This window comes from Lithobates pipiens, unplaced genomic scaffold (genome assembly GCF_037356315.1).
Source record: "Lithobates pipiens isolate NorthernLeopardFrog02 unplaced genomic scaffold, aLitPip1_a1.2 Scaffold_3, whole genome shotgun sequence".
In the NCBI taxonomy this organism is placed as follows: domain Eukaryota; kingdom Metazoa; phylum Chordata; class Amphibia; order Anura; family Ranidae; genus Lithobates; species Lithobates pipiens.
In genome coordinates, this window is record NW_027507790.1 from 111,275,987 (window position 1) to 111,300,314 (window position 24,328).

Genomic DNA, 24,328 nt, shown 5'->3' on the forward strand with positions numbered 1-24,328 from the left:
GTACTGCACTGGTAACAGTATGTAGAAAAGAAATTGTGACAATTTTTTTTTTATTTCTTCATTTTCCAAATAATTGTGATAAACAATTATAACTTCAAAAAACACACCATGCCTCTTACTAAATCCCTTGGACTGTCTACTTTCCAAAATAGGGTAATTTGGGGGATATTTGTACAGGCCTGGCATTTTCAGGCCTCAAGAGATGAGATAGGGTGTCAGTACATCAGGATTGATCACGTTTCAGTTATATGGACTCTATAACTTTCCTAAAGATTAAATAATAAACACTAATTTTCACCAAAGAAATTTAGAATACATGTTGACCTAAATATATGAAGAAAGATTATTTGCAAAATGTTATACCAAACAAAGAAACATTTTTTTTTCTTTTCAAATATGGTCTATTTTTGTTTATTTAGTAAAAAAATAATAAACCCAGCAGTTATTAAATATCAGAAAAGAAAGCTCTATTTGTGTAAAAAAAATTATAAAAGTTTCTTATGGGCATAGTGTTGCATTTAAGGTGCGACAGCATCAAAAGCTGAACATTGGCCCGGGAAGGAAGGGGGTAAAAGTGCCCTGTATTGAAGTGGTTAAAGTGATTCTGTCACATTTCTAAATACAGGACATCCTGCAAACAAAAAATGGAATACTGTACTCTTCTTTTCAAGTGCAACATTAACCACTGCTTTAGGCTGGGTTCACATATGTGCGAATTGGGTGTGGGTTTCCCCGCATCCAATTCACATGAAATACGAGTGTTACTGGTTTTCAATGGAACCAATTTACACATGTCCGGGGCAGCCACGGTCCGCATTCCAATGGAGTCCTGTGTGTGTTTCGGTATGGTTCAGGTGTGAATGCAGGCAAAAATTCTTACCTGATTCGCTCCTGAACCAGTGAACAGGAATGCACCAGCCCCCATGCTCTGGACCTCAGCTGCACATATGTGAACCTGGCCTTACAGAAGAGAAATCACAAAGCTGAAAATCCAGAATCTTATACTTTGATTTCTTGGTACCCCACTGCACTCACCGGTTTAGTCCTCTGGTTCCTACCTCACTATTGTTTCTTATAGTAATGTAGAGGCTGGAGGGATTAACCACAACAAACAGCAGTGGACCAGGAAATCAACACTTCCAAGAAAAAAATTATTCTGTAGGATCTCTAGTCAATGTTTTTTTTTTCCAATACATTAGAGTTCATGTGGACAGCAGGATGGACACCAATTTATTGTCCTGTTTGCAAGGGATTCTGTATGTAGAACATTTATTTTAGCCACAAAGTCACTTTACCACACTTGCTTTAGTGTAATTTAAGATATAATAAACTTCCTTAAGTCAGACCTTCAAAGTTATCAAGTGCATTTTATTTTTCTTTGAATTTTTTTTACAGTGGTAAGCTATTAGTGTAGCTCTAAGCTTTAACATTGGTTTTGTGTAAAACATTCATGCTTCGAAGGATTGTGTTGATTAAAGCGATGACAAGTCCATAGACCTATTATTGCTGCAGAGTTAACCAATAAACCTCTGAGTTTATCTGGCACTTTCTTGCTGTGGCCTGGAATTGCAGTTTTCTTATTACTCCAACTAATTTTAAAAGCTTATTTCAGTTAACATAGCCTTGCCTCTACAAGACAACTCCATGCAGAGTCAAAACATATTTTCTTTCTGTTTAAAGGTCACAATTAGTCACACTTCATTAGCATTGTTTAAAGAATAGAGCTAGCTTGCTTCTGAAATAGTGTTGCCATTTTTCTTTTTAAGATAAGCAGGTCTGGAATGTAGACCAGGGCTTTTTGTTACAGACAATATTACTTACATGATTCTATTCTTCAGACATACTGAGTGGAAATACCTGTTCCATAGTATATTGTAAAAAATAAAAAAAATTGTACTTGATTTACTTAATGGTAAACTGATAGTAAAGGATAAGATGGCATATTTGTACAAAGACCTGCACAAGTTTTTTAGCTCAAGATGAAAAGAATGAGGCTTTATTTCCCCCACTGCTTTATTCCTTCTTTATTTTATATAGTACTGCTTTGTTAGCCTTAAAACATGCCTCAAATGTGTTTCTACAGAACAAACCAGCTGCTTGCTGGGAGGAATTCAAGTACACAAGACTATAAAGGACATTCTCACGCAATTCCTAAGCTGCTCAGATTTCTCAGTAATGTGCTACATTCAGCATTACTTTAAATATGAAATTGAAGTAATGTTACTTAATGTGTTAATAGAAGGTTGAAGGCTTTTGTAGAGAAAGGGAATTTCTTGCTTAGAGGGCTATGAATTCTAACAAATCTAAGTATAAAGGAGCCAAATAAGGCACATACTCTTTGCTAGGAGATCTGCCTTTGGGGACTAGGTAAAACATTCATGAGCAAATCATAAATCACAGAGTTTGTCAGACAGAAACATTCTACTGTTTTGTGTAAAAGAAACAATTCTTGACCAACCTGTTTTCATAACAGTCACAAAAATTGTAAATCTTAAATAGAGTTGGAAACTATCCTTCTACAATGAGCACATTATATGTATTTTGAACAGAGTGAGATTTAAATAAATGCAAAATGGTCATCCACCATTATTGTTGGCATTAAAGTCCCTTTGCTAATCAAAACTGAGCACTTGAATTTCCGGTATTATGAAACATAAAAAAAAAATCTTTAAATTCCAGGGAATTGTTTTGAACTAGTTCATCATTTCCTATAGTGTGACAAAATATTTTTTTAAATGTTTGATATAGCCTATTTCAATTTGACTTTGTATGCCTGAAAATTGCGAGGAAATTAGATTGCATGGTCCTTCAAGAGCAGGGACTAAAGTGAATGCTATACATGTACTGTGTTTAGTGTCGTTGAATTGGCTGTTTAATGAATAAAAAATTAAAAGAGATCATTTGGTTTAACTGTTTGGAAAACCATCATCTGTCTAGTGGCCAAATAGATTTTGTTTTCCTGTGTATATTGTACAGTATTTATAATACTGCAGAACAATATAGTTTCATTTTCATGTTGTGCTTTAATGAATGACAAGTGTTTAGTGAAAATGAAATTTGGTTGCATCGGCTAAAAAAACTCTAGGATATCGTGTGTTAGATCATACAAACCATTCAGGCTCACTAAAACCAGCAGGCACATTTTACTATTATTCACACAGAAGGTTGCAATGTGGTATACTACTTGTCAGCATGTCCTACTTTTTTCAGTGTACACTAATGTAGACTGGTCTATGCATTGGGACTGCATTTTGGGCAAGGCTGCCTAGCACAGCCTAATGTATATGGTTTGAATGGGCCCTAAGTATGATAGTGTCAGAGACATATTTGTCTGTTCTGGACTTTGCTGAGGTTTAGGGTGCTTATCGGTCATTGCAGTAACTGGCAATTATATGATTTGTTTTGCATTAGCTACAATAAATGGTATGCATGGCCCCTTTTATTATTATTATTGCAAAGGGCTGTTTCAACTGTTTTGCTCATAACAGAAGTGTTTTTTTAACTGCTTCTGGACCGCCCGCCATATGAATACTGTGGCAGGGCGGCCCAGCTGCACAAAATCACGTACCTGTACGTGATTTTGTGCACACGTGCACACAGCCGGAGCTCCTCTCCTGCTGTGATTGGACCAGCGGGACCAGCGGCCGTGATGGCCGCAGCAACCTGCCGTTCATTCACAGGAGACAGGGAGCACAGTGTGCCTATGTAAACAAGGCACACTGCAGATCTGTCAGTGAGGAAACAGAGATCTTCTGTTTCAGCCAAGCTTAAACATGATTTCTGTTTTCCTCCAGTGTAACACTCCCCCACCCCACAGTTAGAAAGCACATCCCTAGGACACAGTTAAATCTTCGCCCCTGGTGTTAATCCTGATTGACCCTGGTGTTAACCCCTTTCCTATTAGTGTGATACAGTGATCAGTGCATTTTTTTTAGCAGTGATCACTGTATTGGTGTCACTGGTCCCCAAAAAGTATCACTTAAGGTCAGATTTGTCCACCACAATGTCGCAGTCCTCCTAAAACTCACTGATCCCCGTCATTATTGTTTAAAAAAATACCACCAAAAGAAAGCTCTATTTTTGGGAAAAAAGGACATCAATTTTATTTGGGTATAGCGTTGCACAACCGTGCAATTGTCAAAGTAACGCAGTGTCGTATCGCAAAAATGGCCTGGTCATTAAGTGGGTAAAACCTTATAGGACTGCAGTGGGTAAATGGATACTTGTTTAACCTTCACATTTTTGTAATGTCAACAGTAGTATAAATATACTGTTTTTAAAATATTAGCTTCTATTCACATTTTATATTACAATTTTTTTGTAAGGCGTAAGCAACAATTTCATGCCAGTACAGCATTTCCATTGCTCAGACCTCCACCTAGGATACCTAATGGAAAGAGATCATTTTTAGTAAAAGCAATTGCAGCTCTTTAAAGAATTGCATATTAGGAGGCTTCATGATTTAGCGAGGTCTCAGCTGGCTGCCAGCAGAGGTTTAGGAATGTGTTCTCTGGGGCCTGGTAGCACAAGATGAAAAGGACCCAGAGCTGGCAAAAAAGCAAATAAATGCTTTGACTTTAACTAAAACATCATAATTTATGAGGCTGCTTTCACACTCTCCAGCACAGCATGAATAGATAACAGTTTTTGCTCTAGCACAGAATATGTGCTGCTTTTCAGCATGTCCTTTTTATAGTGAGCTCCAAATATCTATCATGAATGTGTAATGTTTCATTTCTACAACAGAATAAGTGGTCAGGCTTTAGCTGAGATCTTTTTTTCACAGCGTTAACAGCAGGTAGATAATTTATCTTGAAATAACTTAGGGTACCCATTTGTGGAGAGAGAGGTTAGTATTGTTACTGTTATTATGATTTGTTATCCTTTGTAAGGAACCATGTAGAAATAAGCTGTTGCCACGGATCACAGTTTGAGGAGCCTAATATAATATTTTGTGTTTTTATCTAACACAGAACTTTGAATTCCATAGCTTATATCCACTTCTTACTTGTCAGTACTGGGCCATAAAGGATGCAATGTAGGTTGTTGAAGAGTCAGTCCACAGTGTTAATGGCATGGACGGTATGAAAACATATGTAGTGAAGCAAGAAGATCATTTTTAATGGGTCAGATTACTCAAAAAATGGCAATACAATTTTTTATAGTTGATAGTCAACAATATTTTTTCTGTTCACACCAATGTGTTGCATTAGGCAAAATATAAAAAACTCTTCAGACCTGCCTGCTGCATTTTAGTGCAGTTTGTCATTCAAGTAAAAATGCATGTTTACATTTGCATACTGGTCTAAATGAATCCTTAAGCACTGATACAAGGATATGTATGATTTGTTAATTTATTTATTATGTGGGAGTTTGGGGAGGAGGTATGCTTTTAAACATTGAAGCACATAAAGTCAGCAGGTTGGTAGAAGGAACCACTGAGGGAATATGAATAGGAATTTAACCCTTCTGGGTGGCTGAATACTTGCATTGGCCAGGTGGCAGAGTTTTAAGACAAAGTCCATGAGAAAGGTAAGTATATAACCTCTTCTTTCCGCAGGTATCATTTAATGCTGTTTGGATCCTGTGATAACAGGGTCCCTTTAAGATCAACAAACATTAACATTTTATCAGAAAACTTCTAACCTCCAAAAGTACTAAAATAAAAACAATTATCCAAAGCATGCCCCAGCTTCTAGACAGTTCTGGCAGACTAGGTATGGATTTATTTGACAGACAATTTACTTTTTTACTTAGTTTTGTTATACACTTTAACCACAGTTATTGAAATATATTTAACCGACATACCTTTAAAGACCATTTTGATGATTAAAAACATATGGATAGACATTTAGGCTGTAAGGGAGGAGAGGTATATGTAGCAGGTGGCATGAACCTGATGCTTCATCCCCTACCCTATTTCATTCTGTTAGTATACATCAATCATAATAATCATTATTTCCACCAATCATTATATAGACCAGTAAATTGCAGTGATGCTATTATTCCAACACTGAAAGGAGAGAGGGGAAGTGCATGTCTTTTTCGCTCTCTCATTATTTCTGTGCCTATGGACATGTCTCTCAATCTGCCTAGAAAACTTCTATGTATGGTCCTTGAGACTGCCCTCTCTTCTGAATAGCTGGAAAAAAGCTAAAGCTGGGCAAAAAAAAAAAGTAGTTGAGTTTTACTTTCATATCTCACTGTTGCCAGGCCAGCATAAAATCTGTCCATAGATGTGAGACTTTAGTAAGGTCTGACTGGTTTATTTGTGGCATAAATGCGCATGCTTGTGTCTGCCCGGCACGCATATTTTAGCACTGAGCAGAAAGCCTCAGAGCCAACCTTACCTCAGAGGAAGATGATTAGCAATTAGTCAGGAACATTCATGCCATTCGAACAATCACAGTAAGCCAGGAGGTACCCACAGATGCAGCAGACTGCTCACAGATATAGAATTGCTTCCTAAGTTGACTGGCTTAGATAGAAATCATCTATGCAATAGGACAGCTTTTTATTGTATAACTAATTATATTCAAAAACTGTATACCAGTTGAATCATAGTGTTTAAATAAAATTCTGAATTTTAGATTTAGTGAATGAAAGCCCATACATCAGATATTTACTATTGATTAATTAGAGTAAGGTACTACCCTTTTGTTAACTACAACCTTTTGCAATAAATCTGATCATGACCAATTAATCAAAAGCACGTGGTCTAGTAACCCAGGAAATTATCTATATGAGAATAATATATACTAATTGGTGTGGTTTTCCAGTTTTTTTTCCCCCCAGTCTGCGTTGGTTTTATATACATATTCAATGTCCTTTTTTATTAAAATGTTTTTTTTTTTTTTTTTTATAACCAGAGCTATATAGTAGAAAATAATCTGGCAGGTAAAATCATGTGATTAATACAGAGTATAGGAAGTTAGCCTGAAAATAAACTGATGGCTCTGTAAATTATTGCTTGTCTTAAGGGACAGAGGGGTCCAGGGTTGTAGAGGAAACACTGAACAGCAGAGCGCTTATATGCTGTGTGTTTTCCACCACTGCTGAGAAAATTTCTGCTTTGTTCTGTCTAGGATTTCTTCATTACATCATGGTTTACGTGCTAGGTATAACACGAACATGCATTGACTTGAAGCTGCATCACACATATTGTAAATTATGTAACACATACCTTTTGGCACTGATCTTCATAATCCATTTAAAGATAAGAATAAAATACTTAAGACATTTGAATAACATTTTTATTCATGTTGCAGTATGTTTTAAATGATAAAGGTGTTATTGCTTTTGTTACCTCCTAGCCATAATTTGAACAGTGCCATTGTAGGCAGGATGAAAACCCAGCACATAATAATTTCTGTTAAACATATGTTTTATTAATTTAGACAGATTGAAGTCTTCCTTTTACTTCCTGTAATGTACTGAGCAAGATCTATGGAGCAAGGTTCTTTAGCCACAGAGCCACATTGACACAATGTAATTCATTGTATCTGTGGAAGGGGGGAGACTGTTACTATGGAAGCAAGGAAAAAGGAAAGCAGCAAGAGATGCTTTTAGCTGACCAGTCAACTGGATATTGACCAACTGTCTTTTCATGAGGAAGAAATAGATGGTAGTGAATAAGCTTGAGTCTAGTTTTCCAAGAAGCTGAACGATTTTCCCAAATCAATACAGCTCATCAGGCTTCAGAACAAAGGCTGCGGGGGATGCGACAGTGATTGAGGTGGTGATAGGTTCTTTTGTGTTTAAGAGCAGGCAGACCCAGGGGAAACCTAAGTCTGTGTTATGCTTTTCATTGCTTTCTCTGTGTTTCTTTCAGAGAAGGTCTTCAAAGATCTTGCTTTTTTTATTTTTTAAAGGATGCATAAAGGCTGGGAAGATTTTTCTTGCCCTTGTATAAAGCCATGCCACTCAGTTTTCTTACTTGGCTGCCTATTAGCTTTTTCTGTCTGCCTGTACAGAGCCTGAAATAATAAATGGCAATCACCCGGACAACAGTTATTCCTAAACACCTCATTGCCTGTCTTTCCATGAACGTTCTAAATGGCTATTTACAAATAAAGAGAGGAATTACACTGTTTAGCCTGTTTTGCTGCTTAAGGAGATGTAATTAATAAATGTCGAATAAAGTCTTTACTCTCCAACCACCAACAGTGCAAACAGCAATGCCTGGCCCTTTCAGTGATTTTAATCTCTGCTTAGTACATAAACACAAGAGCAATGTGTCTCAAAGGTTTACAACTGTAGTTGCAGGAGCTCACTAGGGCATAAAATGTTTCATTATGTGTCTTTTTGTGAGCTCTGCCCTATCTCCTGAGCTCCATTGCAGTACATTATTTGTCCAGCTAAAGCCCGGTGTTAAGGGTGACTAATCAGCAGCTCTGTGCTCCAGATGGTTTGATTACTGGATGTGGTTAAAATGACTCTTAAAACATTTGGCTCAGCAGCAAGCCTCTTATAAAAAACAGTGGTATCAGATTTTTACATCTGAGCTATTATGATTTCCTCGTTCCAAAGCTGAGGAAGGTGGAGTTCCAATTATTACATCTTAGCCAACGTGGAGCAGCTAACATTGCTTTAACAAACGTCACCCCAGTATGAGACAATGGTAATAAAGAAATTAGTAATGTATTTGTCCTAAAATTAGGAACCATATAGCTATACACCTTTTTTGCAAGCTAGAAATAAAATTAGACAAATGTATTAAATCATTCATTAGACATACTGTACATAATACAATCTTGCACAGATTTCTATTTTTACAACAGTTTTATTCCAATAATAGAACGTGCTTAAGACATTATTTGTAAGATATTATGTTACTTAAGTTTACCATTAAGTTGGATTGCATACAGTACATGTATGTTTCATTATACACTTGCCCTTTAAATATGTAGATTTTTTTTTACATTTAAAGACAATTGTGCCTATTTAAATTTGCTTACATATACAAATAAATAAAAAACACAGTTGTGATTCTTGTTTGAATTCTTAATGTCATCCACCAGATTGGATTTTTCTTACAAAAATTAGTAGTGCTTGTAGATGTCTTTTATTGTTCTCTGTCAATGTAATTTATTGTTTCACAAAGTGCCTTCGAGGGGGAAAAAGGTTAATATGATGTATTCTCAAAGAGAAACAAACCATGACCCTCCTCCTTTCTTGCTTAGTATTTATTTAGAAGCTGAGATCCTGAATGTTGATTTTATGATGGAGATGATTAGGAATTTAACAGCATCACATTTTGCTAGGAAGGATGTCTGGATTAATTTGTATGTCGACTTGACTTCCCATACCTTCATTACCAACAGGGGATTAGTAGTTCCTTGTGATACAAAGTATCTTGTGTATTATTTCTATCAGTGCTGTTTTCAAATACAGGCAGAGGCTGGGTGTACCTCAGCTTCCTTAAAATGGGGGCATTTATCAAACTTATTGCAAAGTTGTTTTTCTTGCTTAAGCAACCCATATTTGCACCTTTAAATATTAAAAAACAATGAAAAACCCTTGAAGTGTATGCAAAGCCAAAACGTTCTTTTACGTTTTAGTTAGAGTATAAAATGGTTAAGAACCTAATCAGTTTTTTTGTCCCATTAGAGAAATGTGCATTTACTTCCTGTCTCATAGATATAGCCAGAAGTAAGAGGAGATTTCTTCAAAGATCGTTGATATTCAGTTGCCATTACTATAGGCGTCCCCATTGGGACAAGCTATATATTTCCTCTATTTCGTTGCTTAAAAGCTAAACTGCTTTGGTGATATATGAATTGAAAATGGCACTTATTCAGATCTCTAACTGCTAGATGATCAGGAATGGAAGCTATCATATGGCACAGTTGCTGTCCAGCAATTCTGCATTAATAATCAGTCACACTTCACACACAGCAGTGATCAGAGTAGTGAAAATAAGCACTAACACATATGTTCTGCATCAGTCTGAGGCAACTGTTGTGGCATGGCTCTATCAAGTTGGGGATTATATACGCTAGGGGCACGATCACATTACCTTGGGAGCAGCAGTAACACTGTAGTAAACCCTTTTTTAATTCCCATGTTTACAGCACTTTCAGTTACCAGCTATGTTGGTAGCCATCATAAAAATTGGATAGCTTTACTTTTGTTTCAGTTCAGAATAGTCTGCATATCTCACAATGAAGCCCTTATGTAGTAACATCTTCCAAATAGTACAAACAAACAAAATGCAGTAGTTAAAATACATATAAAGTCACATCAGCATTTTTACATTTTATGGGGAAATAGACATTGTGAATGCATTTAGTTGAATACTTAAGAAGCTCCAAAGGTAATTTAAAGCAAGCAGTAGAGAGTTTGTTTTACAAAGATGAAAAATATTTAGTCATTCAGTCAGTCAGTCAACCTTGCGTGGATTTGTACTTTGTAACCTAGATATGTTTTCAGGTTTTCACACCTGAATTCCCTATATTGTCAAACAATTCTCAATTATGTTGTTTTTGTCTCACAACGCTGTCTAAGTGCCACTAGAGTTGCAACAAGAATGTTGTATGACTTGCTATCATTTTTATTTTCATTTTTATAGGGCAAACATATGCACAACACAATTAAGGAGCTACTTTTTTCCCTGCTATCTCAATAGACTACAAAACATCACTGTTTTGGCAAAAATGGGGAAGTGTTCTGAATTCCTGTTCTAGGGTGCTGCTCCATACATATACAGTATGAGTGGGTGGTCACACTATTTTAGGAAGTATGTTACTGGCTAGGTCACCAGGTTAAAATAAGGAAAAATGCAGAGAAAAAAATCCAGGGACTAGTAAGCCACAAAATATTTCATTTTTGCTCTTGGGTTAAAAAAATGTAAAAGAGAAGAATTAACAAATATATGGTGAAAGAGTCTGATCGAGAGCATGTTACTGATCTAGGAAATATTTAAAATGTAATATTATTTAATAGCAAAAGAGACCAGTCATCCAACTTGTGTTTAAAGATTAGGATCAGAAAAATACATAATATAGAATATTTGCATTCTCTGCAAAATGCAGTCTATGAGTTTTTTTGTTAGTTTGCTGAAATTTTCACTCCTTCGGAAACTTTGTACATATTTGTAAAAGCCGTTTTTTCCAATTTGGTTTGTTATTTTGTGTTTAGATTTCACCCTTTCCCTGTATTCTTTAAAATGTTTGACATTTATGAAAATTGAAAAATTAGAATATACAGGAAAGAAAATCTGAGAATAAGATTGATGTAATATATTGTTAGTCATATAGAGTGCCTAAACCTTTTCCATTTCCCCTGTAATCAGTATAAACAACACAATAATCAAGACAGTACATTGTTTAGTATTCTAGTAATAACAAGCATGTTAAAGCGGAGTTCCACCCTGAATTATTTTTTTTCAGAATCAGACTCTCCTCTAAACCTATAAAAAAAAATTGGATTTTTTTTTTTTTTTTACTTACCAGAATTGCCCTGTTGCTATGTAGTCCTGCTACTTCTGCCACTTCCTGGTCCGTGGAGCTCCTCGTCACTTCCTCCCTTGCCTGTGCTCCTGGGAAATTACATAATTTACCAGTAGTCTGTGGGCAATACTGTCATCAAAAATCGGGTTATTTCCTGACAGGAAATTACGTGGTTTAAGGTGGATCACAGCACCGAGATGTGTTTATCTATGTTGCCATAACAACAGGGTGGGACCTTCCTCCATCATCGCCTGTTGTTACAGCAACTTTAGAAACAATCAACGCTTTGGCCGTCGGTGAATCGTGCATGCGCGAGATCGAGAGGTGCATGCTGGTTACCCAGCATGTATCTCTCCTAAGCTCGTCCAGGAAGAGTTATTGATTGGGCTTCACATGCCCACAATCATGGTGGCAACGGCCACAACAGGAGAGAAAAACTTTTGAGTATAACATTTTATTTTAGCAACATCCACTATTAAAATGATATAATCATTTTTTAATTTAGTAATCAATTATGCTTGGATCAATTAAAAAAAATGGGGCTGGAACTCCGCTTTAAGCCTTGGAAACTTTTGTTATTGTTGTTGTGATTTTCCTAGCATATTGGAATTCTATGGGGCCCAAGAGTAATTATTCCTTGTGGATACCCTAGGTAGTCTGGGAGTAATAAGGCTTGCTGGGATGCCTAATGAGAGCAATAGCAGAGCTCACATGACTGAATTCAGTTAACATCTGAATATAAGAGTTTTTTTCCCCCTCAAAGGCTTTGTGAGCAACTTCAGACACATTTGATTTATTCTCTTTTTGATGCTTTTATACTGTATATTACATTCATTTTTTATATTCCAGGTATCTTTGTGTTTTGTGATGGGGTTTAGATATTTTAGCATTTTAATATCAACATGAAAATTATGTTTACCATAGTGTTTGACTTCTCAACAATAAACAGTTTAGCTGCGCCTGCTACAAAAAATGAATGTAAAAGCTGTGAAGCATTTTTTGCTTTGTAGCTGCATCTATAGTTAGTCACTTTGAATTGTTTGCAGCAACAGCTCACCACCAATCCTTCATTGGCTTATTTTAAGAATCTTCAAGCCCTCAGGGAAAAGGAAATAACAAAAGCCTTTTTTACTAAGAATCCAGTTTAAGTATTTGTGCAAGCTTTTATGTTTTCTATTAGTCATTGAATGGTAAGCTTTTTCTGTCTTTTATGTTTTCTCTTAAGCAGTCTTCATTACACACATATGCTTCATCACAGACTATGTAACATAGTCCAGTTTACTGTATTTGTAAAATGCATGTATAAAGTACTTCTCTGTATTTGGGCACATGTACTTATACATGTATGAAGAGTAAATGTCCCAGGACTTAGGGGAGGGGGGGAATTATGGCCCTTTTTTATTGTCTCAAAATTAATTTTCCTTCTTTACAAGAGATTTATGAAGAATCCGATTTTTTTTCTAAACACATGCCTAAAATGTTTATAGGTGGACATTTACATTCAGGTAAATTGAATAATAACCTAAAATAAATGGCTGCACATACTATTGTAGCCTGTGTAGTAGATAGGTATGATCATTTTGTACACAACAAGGAATAGCTTTATACCTTTTAAGCAAAGGTAATCCTTTTTTTTTTCCAAAAGGGTAATATGTTTTGCTGGTTTACATGTCTAAATTGATGATGGTGTATCTCATGGCTTTCTACTTTTAACCTAGCATGACATGCGTTGCAGTTTCAATAAATGTTTTATTTTCAGCAACAGCTATTTCCTGCTGTCAATTCTTTGGTTCTATCTTGATTGTGCATACACGTAAACCATTTCCTGTACATTTCAGGGGCCAATAAAACCAAAAAAAGGAAGACAATAGAATTGTATATAATGCATTGATTCAATGTTTTCATAAACTGCCAAAATATACAAACTCACAAGTGTTCTTTCAACTTGCAGGTGTTTTGGTTGTTAATGTCACATGGCGGAATAAGACATACGTTGGTACTTTACTGGATTGCACGAAGCATGACTGGGCACCTCCAAGGTAAGATACTGACTTAAATCTAAACTGAGCCAACTTTGCCTAGCTGTACCCTGTGGATGTGATAGATACAGCTTTGAGTCCAGCCCTTTCATATACAGGATCAGAGCATATTAATCCTACTTTACTCTCCCCATATTTTATATGTGGTTGAACCCTAACTGTTTAGGCAATATCCTTGCTCCCTTATATCATAACTATACATTTGCTATACTATCACTCAGTGGCATCACTAGGGAGTGGCTTTTTGGGCTATAGCCCTGAATCTGGGCCCGTAGCCCCAAGTCTCTGCAGGGATCCCCAAGGGGAGGGGGCTCTCTAGAGACCCTGATGTAAGTGGGGGGCTTTCTGGGGACCCTGATGCAAGGGGTAGACTCTCTGGGACCCTGAATTTAACAGAGAAGTTCTTTGAGGACCCTAATTTAAGGGGGAGGCTCTCTGGAGACCCTAATGTAAGAGGGGCTCTCTGGGAACCTTGATGTAAGTGGGGGGCTCTCTGGGGAACCTGATGCAAAGGGGAGGCTCTCTGGGGACTCTAATGTAAGGCATAGGCTCTCTGGGGACCCTGATATAAGGGGGGCTCTCTGGGGACCCTGATGTAAGGGGTGGTTCTCTGAGGACCCTGATGTAAGAGGGGGGCTCTCTGGGATATACACACATGTATATTACTGTATATACACAAGTATATGCCTGCCCAACCATATGACTTTCTTTACTATGCTGCTATGGGCTCTAGCCTCAGTTCTTTAGAGAACTTAGCAACGCCCGTGCTATCACTCCTCCACACTAGTGTAATGTGAAAATTATAACACAAAAGAGACATAGCAGAAATCAGGTCATGGAACAGGTCTTCTTACATTAATTAAAATAAATGGTATTTGGCATAATCATTAAAGGAAACTCACTAAAAGAAACTTAAGTCTTTAAATAAAGACAGGTCTGGCTAAATCTCTGCAACCTGTTCTGCAACAGATGGTGACCATACATATATAGGACCAAATTTACACAGATGTTCATTTCCTTCACTAAACATCTGGAATGTGCTTCTGGATTGACCATCAAACATGGTCATTGTACCACTGGATGTTGCTCTCAACAGCTGGCGAGAAACTGGGATGAAACTATTAAGCAGGGCAAAACAACAGGTTAAGTGTAATTTTAATCACCATAGCTGGCTATATTTCCCTATACACCAACTGAATTCCATTTTATGACTTGGAGTTTGCAGAGGTCTGTTGGCTCTTTTCAAATCACCATGTACCAGCACTGAGGGCTTAAATGCCAGTCACTAAACACAAGCACAATCACATAGACAGAAGTGGAATGAGTCAAGTATGCCCTGATACCCAGAGTAATATTCAAAGAAGGCAAAGTTAAAAAAGAAAATGTGCAAATGGTTACAGGGGGATTTTTTTCCCCCTTACACAGGCAAATAAAACATTCACTCTAACTGTTAGATGCTAGGAGGTCCATATACAGGCTGCAAAATAGTGAAAAGTGCATCTTTATTAGGGACTATATATTATTTTAACTTTTCTTTTTTATGTACAGGTTTTGTGATTCACCTACAAGTGACCTTGAAATGCGCGGGGGCCGTGGAAGAGGAAAAAGGGCAAGGTCGGCAGCACCAGGCGCACCGCCAGCAGCAGCATCAGCAGCAGCTCCTGGTGGTGATGTCAATTTTACAGAATTGAGAGGGTTCCACAACAAAAATAGAGGAGGAGCTAATGGGAAAGGGAGACGTGGAAGCATTAATACAAGTGGTCGCCGTACCCCTCCAAACTGTTCAATGGAGGATGTTAAAGCAAGCCCTTCTCCTGCTGGCAAAAGGAAAAACAAGCCTCCAATGGAACTAGATCTGAATTCCAGTTCAGAGGACAATAAATCAGGAAAAAGGGTTAGAACAAATTCTCGTAGCATGCCAACAACTCCACAAGGCAAAAATGACTCTTCTTTTTTGGATCAAGGCTGCTCATCTCCCGTTTTAATAGACTGCCCACATCCAAACTGCAACAAAAAGTACAAGCACATAAATGGGCTGAGATATCACCAGGCACATGCACATTTGGATGCTGAAAACAAACTGGAGTTCGAGCAGGATAGTGAGGACAAAGTTTCAGACTGTGAGGAAGCACTGAGCAATGTGGCACTTGAATGCAATGAGTCAAGCACAAGTTTGGATCAAATAAAAACACCCATGTCGCCCGGTTCACAAAGTGCCCCTGGCACACCAAAGGGCAAACGAGATTTAGCAAACAACTGTCCAAACCAAATGAATTCCAAAGCAGGCAAGAATTCTGGAAAAAAGAAAGTTCTTAATGTGGAACTTAATAACCTTCCCATAATATCAAACATGTCAGTTTCACTGGACAATTGTGCAATCTTAGATGGCAATCTTACAGTAGAAATGCCAAAACTAGAAGCAGAAGGGCTAATTGACAAGAAAAATGAAAAAGGTAAAAAATCCAACAACTGTAAGGTTGATAAAAACCTTTCAAAATTGAAAATGGCTCGGCCAATCGCTCCGGCTCCAGCTCCCACACCTCCTCAATTAATAGCTATACCTAGTCCAGCCTTTACAAACACTACTACAGGAACAATAACAGGATTACCCTCTTTAACAACTCCTGTTGGCCAGGCAACACCAAAGAGCCCCCCATTAAAACCTATTCAACCAAAGCCTACAATTATGGGTGAGCCAAGCACTGTAAATCCTTCTCTCACATCACTCAAGGACAAAAAGAAAAAGGAAAAAAGAAAACTAAAGGAGAAGGAAAGTAAAGATGCTGTAAGCCCTAAGGCAGACTCTAAAATGTGTAAAGTAGAGGATTTAAAAGCATCTGGAAAGGATTTATCTGGTAATTTTGTAAAAGATAATCTTAACAAGAGCGAATCTCTTACTAATGGACTGCCTGAAACACAAGAAAGCCGAATGGCTAGTATCAAGGCTGAAGCTGATAAGGTCTATACATTTACAGACAATGCGCCAAGCCCATCTATAGGAAGTGCCTCTAGGGTTGAATGCAGCACTGTGATAAATGGACAGTCCCCCATGGCTCCATTGCATGTCATGACACAAAATGGTGGTGATAGTTCTGCTGCAAAGACAAATAGTCCAGCATACTCTGATATTTCAGATGCTGCTGATGATGGTGGTTCTGATAGCAGATCAGAGGGCATGAGGTCAAAGACTAGCTCTCCCTCTGAAATTATATGTAATAAAGACAATGTTGTTAAGGGTCATTCTACACCTATTTCTCAATCATCTCACATGAAAGAATCTCATTCTCCATATTATCATGGTTATGACCCTTATTATTCCCCAACCTATGTGCATTCTGGACAGGTCAACACTACTGTAACTGGAAATATTAATTCCCCTCAGGGTGGTAAAAGCAAAAAGGAAATAGATGATGAAGTTGAAAAGAAAGAGAACTTGGACAATATGGAGAGTAAAAAGAATGACATAAGTTCCAATAATGTGCCACCTCAGCATCAATCTGTTATCACACAGAGGCACCCTGCACTAGCCCAGTCACTTTACTATGGACAGTATGCCTATGGACTATATATGGACCAAAAGTCTTTAATTGCATCAAACCCTGCATATAGGCAACAGTATGAAAAATATTATGAAGACCAGAGAATGGCAGAACAAAAAATAGCACAAACTGGAAGGGAGTGTGAAAGAAAAGTTGACAGTTCTTCTAAGGAGCCAGGAAAAGATGATAGCAAAATTAAAAATATGCCATCTGCTACCATTTCAAAAGCACCTTCTACTCCTGAACCAAGTAAAGTGAACTCTAAAATAGGTGTTGTCAGTAAAACAGAAGATCAAGTGAAACCACAAATGTTGCCTAATCATCAGCAACTTTCATGTGATAGCTTCAAGGCAAAGCAGATGGAAAACCACCAACTCATAAAAGAGGCAGTTGAAATGAAATCTGTAATGGATTCAATGAAGCAAACAGGAGTAGATCCCACTGCACGATTTAAACAGGTAAGACCTATAATTAATTAATGAGAGATTTACCTGGTTTCTTAAGGTTTGCATTATGAAATATTTCTCTATTCATTCTTCAAACTTGAATTACAGTTACAGCTTGGCTTTGCAACAATTGGATTGTTTACACTTTGGTTCATTTGTATGATTCTTTATCAGTTATTACAGTTTTACTTTTGTAAGCTTCCATATTTGTTTGTTTGTACTTTTTCTGTTTTGCAAAGCTCAAATTATTCTAAAATCATACAAAGGCATAAATTGTATCTGACACATGAGGAAAATGTTACTAATCTTAGTAGATTTAGGATAAGCAGATGTCTTCCTAAGAACAACAGATATAATTTTTGTGATATGATACTAGGATCTTCTGTAACTCTCAACCAATGGTACTAAAAGGAATAAAGATTAAAGTCCACTCAGAGAGATTTTCTAACAAATTGAATGTCACAGTTTAATATGGAGCACCTCAGATGCCAGAAGCTGGTCTAGGGTCCCTTCTTTCTATCATTGGGTAATTTATAGCTACCTTTAAAGTGGAAAGTGCACATAAAGTGATCTTAACATGTGTGACGCAAAGTCTGTAAAATAACATGGTTATTACTTACCTGAAAGTGTTGAATACCAGCAGTGACCTTAGCTTTTAAAGAAAGCTAATTTTTATCTCAGTGTCTGCTAGAAAGGAAAGTATTAAAAAGTATTATTATTATTATTATTATTATTATACAGGATTTATATAGCGCTAAAAGTTTGCACAGCACTTTACAATATAAACATGCTATTTTACAGAGTTCATGTATTTTAAATTGGGACACTTTAAAGTGGTTATAAACCCTTACATATGCCCAGTGATGTGAACAGTCTCAGATGATACACAGAGATGAAACAAATTCTTCTAGATAAGTTTTACTTGTTTATCTGCATTTTTCTCTTTTTTTACATTCCTTCAAAAGTACTGGATAAAATTCTTCTTCATCTAAAAGGAGCACAGGGAAGGCTAGGGAGAGCTGCAGTTAGAGTTCTTGTAGCCCTTGTACACACGGTCGGAGAATCCGTCGGAATGTGTCCTATCGGACCGTGTTGTCGGATAATCCGACTGTGTGTGGTATGCATCGGACTGATTCCATCGGAATATCCGTCGGACCCAATTTTCCAACTTGTTGGAAATATTTCCTGACCAACTGGGCCGATCGGACATACTCCGATCATGTGTAGAGAATTTTGATCGGACCAAGTGCCACGCATGCTCAGATCAAATTCCTACATCAAAGCTATTGGCTACTAGCCTGAATGTAGTCCCATCGTAACGAAATTACGTCATCACGTTCTGAAAGATCGGATTTTTCGACAACTTTGTCCGACCGTGTGTATGCAACAGTTTCGGACAAGATCCGACGGACAAAATCCGACGGATTTGGTTGTCGAAATCTCCGACCGTGTGTACAGGGGCTTACAGTGTGTGAGAGCTGAGTGAAGGAAGGGAACAAACCCCCCATTACACACAGCACAGGAATGAAGGAAGGATGCAGAGCTGTGTTCTGAATAGACAAGCTGCGTGATAAGCGCTCTACATGCTGATGACAGAGAAACAAAGCACCAGAGCGAAATGACATTTAGAGCTTTGGAGAAAGACAAGTAAACACTACAGCTATATGTGCTTTGTTCAGATTTCATGACTGGGGCTTACCAACCAGTATAGAGAGATTCTATTACAATCAATACAATTTCATGAGTGATGTTTACCAATCAGTAAAGAGAGAGTCCATTACAATCATCCAGTAAAAAGTTTTTTTTTTCTTGTTTTTTTTCTTTCTTACAAGTAACCCCAATTTTAATGAAAAAATGCAATTTTTATCATTTTTTATCAGCTGTAGATTATATGTACTTGTACATTAAGGCTTCTCACAATTAATATCTGGTTTAACTGAATTAAATGTTCCTCTATTAAGGATGCTGACTCAAGATGGCACCACTATATTTACCAGTCAAAATACATAGAACAGCAAAAATCTGAGGAAGTAGAGAGAGACAAGAAGATAAAGGAAGAACATTTGCAGAAAACTCCTTCTAAAGAGAGTGCGTTACCAGTGACATTACCAGTCACAAAAGAAGAGACCAAAGAGGTCAAGCGCCCAGAATCCCAGTTAGGAGAAGAAAACAAGAGCAGGAATGAGGACAGGAAGACTCCTGTAAACTGGAAAGATTCAAGAAATGCAAGAGTTGCTGTTTCCTCACCTATGAGCCAACATCAATCATATATTCAGTATTTGCATGCCTACCCATATACGCAGATGTATGATCCCAATCACCCAGCATATCGAGCAGTGTCTCCAGTTTTGATGCACAGTTATCCAGGTAAATAACATATATTCAAACCATACAGTTTTTATAACTTTTTCAAACATCTGTAGGGAAAAGGGATATTTGTTTTCCAGGTTTTTTTATGTGAATGTATACCTTTTAAACTCTTCAAAACAGAGCAGTTACTTTATTGTAAAATTGTGTATTAATTTAGTCAGCTAAATGTTTTTCTGGTCAGTCATAGAAAGTTTTTTCTCTGCATAGATTTTAGCTGCAGTGCTCATGTTAGAGCATTGCTTAATGTTGAATGTAGCCCTGAATTGAAAGAAAGGAAGGAAGGATTTTTATTTCAGAAAAGACACAGAGGTTGATTTACTAATGGCAAATAGGCTGTTCACTTTGTAAGGGATGTTGTAATTTGCAAGGCAACTTACTCTAGGCCCTAAAAATGCCCAATTATATGCAAGCAAATAAAATAACAACATTTTTGCTTGCCCATGAGTGGATGGTCAACAGTGATTCATCTAATTCACTAAACTCTGGGGCAAATTTCATTGAAAAGTGCAGCTTCCCATTCAAGTAAAAAATTTATTTTCCTGTAAATCTATCCCATACTTGTCTACCGCAATAAAGGCATATTATTTTCTTCTTTGCTACATGTTTTAGAATGTACAATGAGATTTGCATGTGCAACCCAATGTGCATTCTTGGCATGCTTTAGTGCCATGAAAAATTAAGTTCCGAGTAATATTATCCTAGTCCAGCCAATGGAGATGGCCAAAAACCCAAAACCTGGGACAAGCCAGGGAGAAGATGCCCGTTGCATCACTAGAGAGGAGGTGAATACAGCAGGGTTTAGTTCCACTTAAAATATACTAGAGATTTTGTTGCACAATCTCACTGACATCTAATGTCTTTGGTCAGGTTTACTCTTGGTATACCAGACAGGCTGCTATCTCACCATATATAAAAAAAATATATCTTCCCCATCATGGACCTGTTGTGATGCATTTTTCAATCCTTGCTGATGAAGAGAGGAGATAAACACCTGATTTACACCTTATTTTCCTTTTCTTAATTGAAATGGAAAAAGATTAGAGCAAGTTAAGCAGAGACTTCCCAACAAGTTGGAAAATCATTGCGTAAGAGAACACGTCTTTAGCATGGCTGTAATCCCTTGTTGTTGTTTTCTTAAGCCCTGCAAAGCCAAATCCTTGTCTAGTCACAATAGACAGTGCTGGAATTGGGCAATGTAAGGGTTCACACACAGCATAGTCTGATGGTATCACTGGCTGATCACTTTCCTATATAGCATTCTTTCCTACACAATCCACAAAGTCAAAGAAATATTACATATTTCCTGAATAATTTTACAGTCCAAAAATGCCCAAACCTATATATTGTGATATTGGGGGGGTGTCTAGCTCAGTGGTAGATGCATTTCAGTGAGTTCACAGCCAACAGGAACTTAGGTTTAAGGGCGTGGTAGCCCACTGTTATTGAAAGTAACAAAAATAAAAGTACATACATGCATGAGTTGCCCACACAAGGGTTCTTCTCCCAAAAATTACAACACAAACAACAATGCCAAGCCACCTGACTCTCAAGGCTCACTCAGCCTTGGTGCACAGGCCCACTCTACGAAGGGGTTCTCCTGACACTCCAGGCTTTCACACTCCTCCAAGACTCATGGTCCCCTCTGGTCCCCAAGACACTCTCTTTCAGTTGTCTCAGCTATGGTCTCCCCGACTCTCTCAGCTGGCCCAACTCCCTGTCCACTGACCTGGAACCTCTCCCATATGGAGTGCCGTCTCAAGGATATTGCCTGGGTTCTTAAACAGTAGCACACCTCTCTCCTGGTTGCAGCAACTGCTCCCACACCAACTCCCATGAACTATGCTCAGATGTGCCTTATAATGGGTGTGTGCACCTGGGCACTCACACAACCTGCAGAACTTCTGTCTATCTATCTATCTATCCCGTATATAATTTGCAGCTGTATGTACTCCTTCAAGGTGTTAGAACAAGCATTGCCATTTCTGGCAAAAAGTAATACTCTAATATTTAAAAGCAAATGAAACCTTACCCATAGTAAAAATATTTCTTTCTATTTGTCTTAGGGGCTTATCTTTCCCCAGGATTTCCTCACTACTCTGTTTATGGAAAAGTTTCAGGAAGAGAAGAACCTGAGAAAGCCAGCACCAGTCCTAGTATGGGCTCAAAACCATCATCTGAATCGAAAGCATTGGACTTGCTGCAGCAGCATGCCAATCAGTACCGCACCAAATCTCCAGCTGTAAGTGCCATATCATCTGTGTTGTTTTTAAACACATCTGCCTTTTCTATTTGTTTTCAATTTGATGTTTAAAACATTTTTCATTTGAACCTATTCTCTATGTTCATTATTTATTACAATGCTACAGTATTTTGCCACTCCATTTGGCAGCCAGAAACTCACACAGGGGTTAGGACTCTCTCCCTGCCACCATGTAACAGAGGTGGCTGCTAAAGGACCATTTGCCAAGCACCAGTGTTTGCATATGGGCTGTAGAATATTGTTACATGCTTCCGCATACCTGTCATTCCCATTTTTTTTTTACTCTTGATGATTAAATATAGATATAGAAGATCAAAGTTAAATAAAAGCTGCTGATGTCCACTTGCACAGATTTAGCCCCCCCCCCCCTTTCATGACTAGGTCATGTTTTGTTTTTTGTCACTGTGTTATTTTATCTAATAATTGCGTGGTCATGCAATACTGTACATAATTGAAATTGATATAATTTCCCCCTACAAATAGAGCTCTCTTTTGGTGCTCTTTGATCACCACAGTTTTTTCTTTTTTTTTTAGCACTATAAGCAAAAATAAGACCAATAATGATTTTTTTACTTTCTGCTATAAAACATATCTAAAAAATTTGTTTAAATCTAATTTATTCAGAAATTTAGGCCAATATGTATTCTGCTACATATTTTTGCTAAAACTCCCAATAAGTGTATATTGAGTGGCTTGTGCAAACATTATATGGTCTAAAACTATGGTTTTATTTATTTATTTCTTATAATAGTAATGATGGCAATCATTGACTTATATCGGGACTGCAATATTACGGCGGACAATCTGACACTAACAGTTTTGGCACTTTGTGGGAACCAGTGACACTGATACAGTGATCAGTGCTATAAAAATGCACTGTCAATGTACTAATGACACTGGCTGGGAAGAGGTTAAAAATCAGTTTTTGTGTTTATTGTGTGCAGTTTTTACTAAGGGATGTGCTGGATTTAATTGCCTGCTTTTCAGGGAAACAAAATCCACTACATCCTGGCATGACCAAACAGAGCTGTGCCTTATTTACATAGGCAGAGCTCAGTTCTGTGTCTCCTCACTGATCAGCAAGTGCCATCGGACATCCATCGGCCAGCACCCACTGAACGGCTTGTGCTGTGGCTAACCACAGCACAGCCACTACCCAGAGGTGCCGGATCATGTACTAGGTATATGATCCGGCACAGGAGAGGTGCTCTGCTGTGATACTCATATGCAAGGAGGTCGACAAAGGGTTAAATATAGGTATGGAAGAGCAAAGTTAAATAAAAGCTGCTGTTGTTGCCATTATTAAAGTGAATCTACAGTTTAGCCTTTCAAAAAACAAGTTCACTTTAAAATTATTATCTGTTAAACCTTAATAAATGAATCTGTAATAAAGTTCACACTTTAATATAAACATTTAAATTTAGCTATTGCATTACATGTTATTTAATTTGGACATCGTGTTTTTGGGATTATTTTTTTTTAGAAAATATATGATACTCTGATTGTGTGCCACAACATACTTTCTAAAACCGCCTACCATTTTGAGTCTCTGATCAGGAATTGGAGTGAACACACTATCTGAATACTGTGCCTAATTATTTTTTTAGTTTTGTGCTAGCATCTGTGTTGTGTTTAGTTAGTATTCTAAAGCTTAAGACTCTATGCAGGAGGTATATTGGAAAATGTACACTGTATAATCCATTGTGTCTGCTACACAGCTGGCAGAAAAAGCTTCAACTGAGCGTGAACGAGAAACAGAAAGGGAGAGAGAGCGACATTCACCTTTTAGCCAACGACATCTTCATACGCATCATCATACACATGTTGGGATGGGATATCCTCTCATACCTGGACAGTATGACCCATTTCAAGGTTAGTACCTGTTTTATCTTAAATATTTGATCCTTTATCATCTTTAATTCTATTTTATGGCTTGTTAACTTTATGATGCTTCTGTTCTTGGTATGATTTCAAGTTTAGCACAGTGTTTGATAAGTATCTAGTACTATTGTGATCTTTGTTGCATTCCAAAAGACTGTCTTTAGTCAACAAGAAAAGCATAATATATACGAAGTCTAATAATTTGTATGCATGTCAGCAGCAGTGCACAAGCCAAGTAAATTGCCAGTTTAATGACTTTGGGACATCCAGCAGCATCTGTATCACATTATCAAGAGCGTGTGGTATTTATTGTTTTAGGATGCAATTTAGCTATGGCTTCCTT

At 37.5% G+C, this 24,328-nt stretch overlaps 1 protein-coding gene across 4 annotated transcripts in view; it reads left to right on the top strand.

Annotated features, from left to right (window-relative positions):
• ZNF608 (zinc finger protein 608) overlaps positions 1-24,328 on the top strand; it is a 108,003-nt gene that overhangs the window by 79,400 nt on the left and 4,275 nt on the right. For all 4 annotated transcript variants that reach the window (XM_077462175.1, XM_077462176.1, XM_077462177.1 and 1 more), the window contains exons 4-8: positions 13,402-13,489; positions 15,038-17,486; positions 19,436-19,841; positions 21,908-22,083; positions 23,823-23,976. In XM_077462175.1, the coding sequence (XP_077318301.1) occupies positions 13,402-13,489; positions 15,038-17,486; positions 19,436-19,841; positions 21,908-22,083; positions 23,823-23,976 (3,273 nt within the window). The remainder of the gene's footprint in view (positions 1-13,401; positions 13,490-15,037; positions 17,487-19,435; positions 19,842-21,907; positions 22,084-23,822; positions 23,977-24,328) is intronic.